The 7,367-nt window shown below is 43.4% G+C and overlaps 1 protein-coding gene across 1 annotated transcript in view; it reads right to left on the bottom strand.

Annotated features, from left to right (window-relative positions):
- Positions 1–1,058: 1,058 nt before the first annotated feature.
- The window catches only part of LOC308327036 (NACHT, LRR and PYD domains-containing protein 12-like), a gene marked incomplete at its 3' end in the record, with an annotated part of 15,931 nt that continues 9,622 nt past the window's right edge, over positions 1,059–7,367 (bottom strand). The window contains exons 10-12 of the mRNA XM_080780171.1: positions 6,391–6,437; positions 3,944–4,439; positions 1,059–1,149 (exon numbers count right to left, since the gene is read on the bottom strand). Coding sequence (XP_080636297.1) covers positions 1,059–1,149; positions 3,944–4,439; positions 6,391–6,437 — 634 coding nt within the window. The remainder of the gene's footprint in view (positions 1,150–3,943; positions 4,440–6,390; positions 6,438–7,367) is intronic.

Below are 7,367 nucleotides of genomic sequence, written 5' to 3'. Positions count from 1 at the left end.
ACGCGTCACCCGGGCCTCGTGTCTGGGCTATGATGCAATTTTTGGAACCTCTTATTATTAACAGAAACATTTAAAATGTTGTCTAAATGTCATAAGATATGCCCCCATGCTGCCATCTGCTGGACATGTGATGTAACTGCAGATGTTTCTCCACATGACTTTTCATTCATTCTGTAGTTACCCGATAATCAGTGTTGGGACTTATTATTAATAACTTGTTGTTATTCACATCGTAATTCAATATAAGTACGGTAATTTCCTGACTATAAGGCGCACCTGAATATAAGCCGCACCAGCCAAATTTAGGGAAAATCCCGTATACAATCCGCACCAGACTATAAGCCGCAGGTGGCCCCCTAGTGGCCGTTATGTTAGCTCAGAGCCTTAGATGGCTCTGCGTTAGCTGTAAAAATCCATAGATTAGCCGCACCGTTGTATAAGCCGCAGGGTTCAAATCATGGGTAAAAAGCCGCGGCTTATAGTCCGGAAATTACGGTAGTAAATGCCAAAGGGCAGAAACACAGGAGAAGGAAAAGTCCTGCATTAAAAAATTGTACTTCAGTTAAAGTAGAAAATTATTAGGATCAAAATATATTTGACACCAAAAGTAATAGTACTACCCATCATGGAGATTTCAATTTGATTAATTGATTGAGTAATACAAATAATTTTAGGGCATTTCAGACCCCAGCCCCCGTTATATATTAAAAAATGTGTTACGTTACTAATATTAAGCCATGACTTGCAGTGTTTAATAGATTTTTTTTTTTTTTTTTTTGCTGTTGAATATGTCTTTCATGTTCAGTAAATTAGCATTTTTTGAAGTCAATCACGTGACACAGTCAGACCAATGAGAGCAATGCGTTCTAACGTAGGCGCCCCAATGCATTGTGGGTAACCTGACAAAACCCCACACTTTCTACACTTATATCAAACTGTGAGGAAAAAATCTGTGGTTTTAATCACACAAACACCACAGAATGATGTAAGATCTTTCACTATGGATGATAAACTGAATCCACCGAGAGCAACCATAAGTGTAACAGTTAGGCAGAATGTCATAGCTTCACTGCAATGTTCCCTTTGCCATCTTTCCTTGTCTTGGGGTGATATTGGTTACTCGATGAACGTTTAGTGAGAGCAGCCATGCTAACACAATGAGAACAACATATACGCGTCACCCGGGCCTCGTGTCTGGGCTATGATGCAATTTTTGGAACCTCTTATTATTAAGAGAAACATTTAAAATGTTGTCTAAATGTCATAAGATATGCCCCCATGCTGCCATCTGCTGGACATGTGATGTAACTGCAGATGTTTCTCCACATGACTTTTCATTAATTCTGTAGTTACCCGATAATCAGTGTTGGGACTTATTATTAATAACTTGTTGTTATTCACATCGTAATTCAATATAAGTACGGTAATTTCCTGACTATAAGCCGCACCTGAATATAAGCCGCACCAGCCAAATTTAGGGAAAATCCTGTATACAAGCCGCACCAGACTATAAACCGCAGGTGGCCCCCTAGTGGCCGTTATGTTAGCTCAGAGCCTTAGATGGCTCTGCGTTAGATTCCATAGATTAGCCGCACCGTTGTATAAACCGCAGGGTTCAAATCATGGGTAAAAAGCCGCGGCTTATAGTCCGGAAATTACGGTAGTCCTTTAATGCAGACCGATATAAATAAGGCAACATAAACCCATAATAATTGAATACATCTGGAAAACATCATTGGTTTGTGATCAGTTTGACTGCTTAATGAACAGTAAATACATCGGGATTAGGTTAAACCTGGCTGTTAGCCTGGTCCGGAGCAGGCTAAATCCAAAGCATACATTTCCAAGCTAACTATTGTAGCATCACTTTCATGAAACCGAATCAAGCCTCAACATATCCAGGTTAACTGGTTAAGTTAATCTGGCAAGATCAAGGACTGATCCAGGATATATTAAGCCAGGATATGTGTTAAAGCCCGGCTTAATCTCTAATCCAAGTTTCGTGGAACGGGCCCCCTGGTCTTCTCCCAACAAACACACACACCTTCAGATGGAGGACGGTGGAGTGCATCTGGTCAGACCTTCTTAAAGGTCTCGTGGCGTCAGAAGGTCAAACTGCAAAGAGCAGGAGGATGTTTGGCGTGTTGTTCGGTCATCGCTTTCTCCACTATAGCGTCTGGTCATCACAGTCCAAACTCTGATGATTGATCTGTCGCTGATTGATTGATTGATTGATTGATCATTATGACTGTTAAGCTGAAGACATGTAGTGCAGGCCGGGGTGGGGGTGTGGGGGCGTCGTGACCTATCAGTAGATCACAAAGGCTGTGCAGGTAGACAGACCACATGACATGTGACCCTAAACATATATATAATTTAAAAAATAATAATAATAACCTGATTCCAGGCACCGAGTGTCGCGCTACGAGCTTGTAGGTCTGCTATTTTTGAAAAATCGTGAAAATGTGGCGCAAATCTTTGAATATTTATTCCTTCAGTGAGAAGGTTTTAACTCAAATCTTTGTTGCTAATGGGAGGGGGGGGGTCCCCTGGAACAACATATTTTCAGATAGGGGTCGGTGGCCAATTACATAATAATAATCTTGGGGGTCCTTTTTTTTTTTTTTTTTTAATATTTTTTATCCCACGATTTTGTAACCCATTTTTCACCCCTGTGCCAATCATCTACTGTGATCCTGGGCTCTACACACCCTCCGCCAACCTGGGGAGAGCAACGGGAACTCATGCTCCCTTCATGCCGGAGTGTCCAAGTTGCTCCTTTACACCTGACAGGGGGGGGGGTTCCCTGGTTGGACGTAGCGCGTGGAAGGAACACATTATTCCAACCAGTTCCTTTCCCCTCCATCAGGCGCCCTGGCTGGCCAGGGGGAGGCAGTTTAGAGACCAGGATTACTGCATGTTTTTGTGAGGGTACCTACCCTAGGGGACACGGGGAGAACATGCAAACTCCACACAGAAGGGCCCTTTCGCCAACCCCGCCTTCGGGTATGGGCACTGATGACGCGGAGGAGGAAACACGCCGCCAGCACCCACAGTGCCCCGAGCGGGAATCGAACCCAGGACCTTCTAGCTGTGAGGCGACAGCACTACCAACTGTGCCACCGTGCCCCCATCTTGGGGGTCCTTGACATGAAAATGTTTGAGAACTACTGACATAGAAACAGGGTTTTTCAGAAAAAGCCACCATTGGTGCACACTGGGCAAGACCTAAGCTGTAGAGCAGGGGTGCCCACACTTTTTTGACTTGAGGTCTACTTTTAAAATTGCCAGCTCAAGGTGATCTACCAACCAAAAAAATATTATCCCATTGCTTAAAATACTCAAAATAAATAACATTAAGGCATTTGGACTGTTTAAAAATCAATTCTATTTATTTACCTTTTCAGTTACCCCACATTGCAAAGAAGATATTTTTTGTTAAAGTTACTCTTTGTAATAACGTCAATCAATTTCAATTTGTAATATATTGCTCATAAAATGTTACAAATATTAAAAGTATAACACATAAAAAGCATACACAATCACATGAAGGAATAATGCACCACTCAACTCAACCAGAGCAGAACTTCCACCACAGGACTCTGGTAATCAATTAATACAGTTGCAACCACTATATTAGTGGAAAGTATTTCATACAATTTAAGTTAAAAAAAACTGAACTATCCCTTTAATCAGATGACTGCTTGCAGCCTTGCACTGATTGGAGTCCGTCAGCGCTGCGTAATCCGGACAGTCACTGCTGACAGCTAGTCTTAAACAGGCCTTAATGATCGTCCGTTAACGTGGAACGATATTTGGACTTAATTATCTATGTGGGAAATATGTGGGAAAACGCTCATTCTCATAAATATGTGGAGCCAAATAACGCTGTGAGCGAGGCTGCACAAGTCCTGATGTTTGGAGAGACACTGAGCCCCCCAACCAGCACCAGAACCCAGCATGGAGAGGTCCAGTGAACGTGGACTGGAAGGTGTGCAGGTGTGTGAGTGTGTCAGAGGACACTGTGTAGAAGGACACAGTGCCAGCAGCATGGTCTACATATACTCCTACTCTGTTGGAGTAGGAGTGGCGTTTGACATAGAGGAGAGTCTTCTCCTTATTGTGCCTCACATAGTACCTAGTATTAACACCATCACAGTACAGACACCAGGACTGATCATTGTACCCAAACTGACTGTCATCAACCTGTCCGTGGTATGCTCCGTGTGCCACTGCTACACTAACCCCTCCACTACACGTTACCTCATAGTAACAGCGTCCACTCAGTGTCTCTCTGGACATCACCTGAAGGGTCTTAAATCTGTGTGGATGAGGAGGATAGTTCTGATCCATGTCCACCCGCCTCACCTTCCTGTTGTTCTTAGACAGAGAGAGGAGGCTGTGTGCTGTGTTTGGATCCAGAGTGAGTTCACAAACATCTGATGAGAAGAACATGCAATACAGCACCAGTTTACAATCACACATAATAATAATAATAATAATAATAATTTCACCTCAGTGACCTCACATTACTGTAACTAACCATCCTCTGCTTTCAATGGTAACAGATGGACTGTAATGCCCACAGGTGACAGCTAGAGGGCGCATTATGCCCGTGACAGACAGCTATAAGGTGACCTTATGAGGTGTTGGGTGAAATCAACCATCAAGGCTTTCTGACAGACACATGGGAACCCCTCCCCTACTGGGTGGGGTTTTTCCTTTTCTTTGACATGACCTGGGCGTGTTCTAATGAAGTAGACTCTAGAGAAGCATTCCAGCAGCCAGCTGGTAGCATGCCTCGTTAGGCAATAGACCGTTAAGACCACCGGATTAAGGTTGGTGAGGGGTCCGTTAAAACGACTGGATTAAGGTTGGTGAGGGGTCCGTTAAAACGACTGGATTAAGGTTGGTGAGGGGTCCGTTAAAACGACTGGATTAAGGTTGGTGAGGGGTCCGTTAAAACCACCGGATTAAGGTTGGTGAGGGGTCCGTTAAAACGACTGGATTAAGGTTGGTGAGGGGTCCGTTAAAACGACTGGATTAAGGTTGGTGAGGGGTCCGTTAAAACCACCGGATTAACCCATTTAGGCCTGACGTCCAGACCACCAGACCCCTCAGAAGCAAAGATATGAGTTAAAAACGTTCGCTCTGAAAGAATATATATTCAAAGATTTGTGCCGCATTTTCACGATTTTTCAAAAATAGCAGACCTACAAGCTCGTAGTGCAGCACTCTCGCTACGAGCTTGTAGATCTGCTATTTTATAAAAGCTAAAGTATAACAATGCTTAAAACACCAAAAGGGGTTCCCGCCCAAAATGGATTAAGGTTGGTGAGGGGTCCATTAAAACGACCGGATTAAGGTTGGTGAGGGGTCCGTTAAAACCACCGGATTAAGGTTGGTGAGGGGTCCGTTAAAACCACCGGATTAAGGTTGGTGAGGGGTCCGTTAAAACGACCAGATTAAGGTTGGTGAGGCGTCCGTTAAAACGACAGGATTAAGGTTGGTGAGCGGTCCGTTAAAACGACCAGATTAAGGTTGGTGAGGGGTCCGTTAAAACGACCGGATTAAGGTTGGTGAGGGGTCCGTTAAAACGACCGGAATAAGGTTGGTGAGGGGTCCGTTAAAACGACCAGAATAAGGTTGGTGAGGGGTCCGTTAAAACGACCAGATTAAGGTTGGTGAGGGGTCCGTTAAAACGACAGGATTAAGGTTGGTGAGGGGTCCGTTAAAACGACAGGATTAAGGTTGGTGAGGGGTCCGTTAAAACCACCGGATTAACCCATTTAGGCTTGACGTCGACAAAAAATGTCTTCTAAATCCTGACAGTTTTCTGAAATACCTAAGTTTCTATATCAGTGGTGCTCAATATTTCATGTCAAGGACCCCAAACATTATATGTAATTGGCCGCGGACCCCCATTTGAAAATATGTTGTTCTAGGGACCCTTAAAAACGTTCACTCTGAAAGAATATATATTCAAAGTTATTTGTGCCGCATTTTCAAGATTGTTCAAAAATAGCAGACCTACAAGCTTGTAGATCTGTTATTTTTCAACAGCTAAAGTATAACAATGCTTAAAACACCAAAAGGGGTTCCCGCCCAACATTTAGGTTGGTGAGGGGTCCGTTAAAACAGTAAAAATGAGAATCCATGTGTGTCCATTATCATCTTCAATCAAGTCAGTGGTTCTCAAACTGTGGACCCTCACATTTAAATTATATTTGGCCACAGACCCCCATCGTGAAGAGAAGATTAAAACATATTTTGCAAAACACTTTCAAGATTTTTCAAAATGTTCATGAATATCCATGGATAAAGAGGTTAAAGTTAATGACCTAATAGCTGATGCTTTGACTGAATGAATATCACAGAATATAAACTTACACTTCTTCACTCCTGGTGTCAGCCTGTTCTCTCCACCGTGGTCCACACTGGAGTTGGAGGAGAGACAAAGTCAGATCTGAATATTCTCTATGATAATATAATTGATAATGATTTTACACCATTAAACATCAAACAACACAGAACAGCATCACAGTATGATTGAGAACATTGAGTCCTTCTCTCCTAGTTATTTATGTATTCACAGTGTATTGACCACCTAGTTATTGATGTATTCATGGCCTATTGATTACCTAGTTATTGATGTATTCATAGCCTATTGATTACCTAGTTATTGATTTTCTATCAGAGGTGTGCTGAACAGAGATCATTCTGGAGTGACAAGAAGGTGCAATCTGGCCAAAATGATGTGTTGGTCTTTGTCGGGTGGCGGTGGCTGGATGGTAACCACAAGGTTGGCAGTTCGAAACCGGGCTCCCCCAGAGTTAGTGTCGAAGTGTCCTTGAGCAAGACACTGAACCCCTAATTGCTCCTGATGTGCTGGTTAGTGCCTTGCATGGTTTCCACTGCCGCCAGTGTGTGAATGGGTGAATGTAATGCACAATCTATGTAAAGCGCCTTGGATAAAGGCGCTATATAAATGCACCATTTACCATGTATTTGTCTCTCTCACAGCCTCCTGCTGTCAGAGTAGAACTGACTAACTGTCTCTCTCACAGCCTCCTGCTGTCAGAGTTGAACTGACTAACTGTCTCTCTCACAGCCTCCTGCTGTCAGAGTTGAACTGACTAACTGTCTCTCACAGCCTCCTGCTGTCAGAGTTGAACTGACTAACTGTCTCTCACAGCCTCCTGCTGCCAGAGTTGAACTGACTAACTGTCTCTCTCACAGCCTCCTGCTGCCAGAGTTGAACTGACTAACTGTCTCTCACAGCCTCCTGCTGCCAGAGTTGAACTGAATAACTTATTTCTATCTGATGTCTGGTGTTTACACGTGGTCTGAGTAGACACTGCATGCAC

This window comes from Protomyctophum bolini, assembly GCF_963924005.1.
Source record: "Protomyctophum bolini genome assembly, chromosome: 13".
In the NCBI taxonomy this organism is placed as follows: domain Eukaryota; kingdom Metazoa; phylum Chordata; class Actinopteri; order Myctophiformes; family Myctophidae; genus Protomyctophum; species Protomyctophum bolini.
The sequence above is the reverse complement of the archived record's forward strand: the minus strand, read 5'-3'. Positions and strand labels throughout refer to the sequence as shown.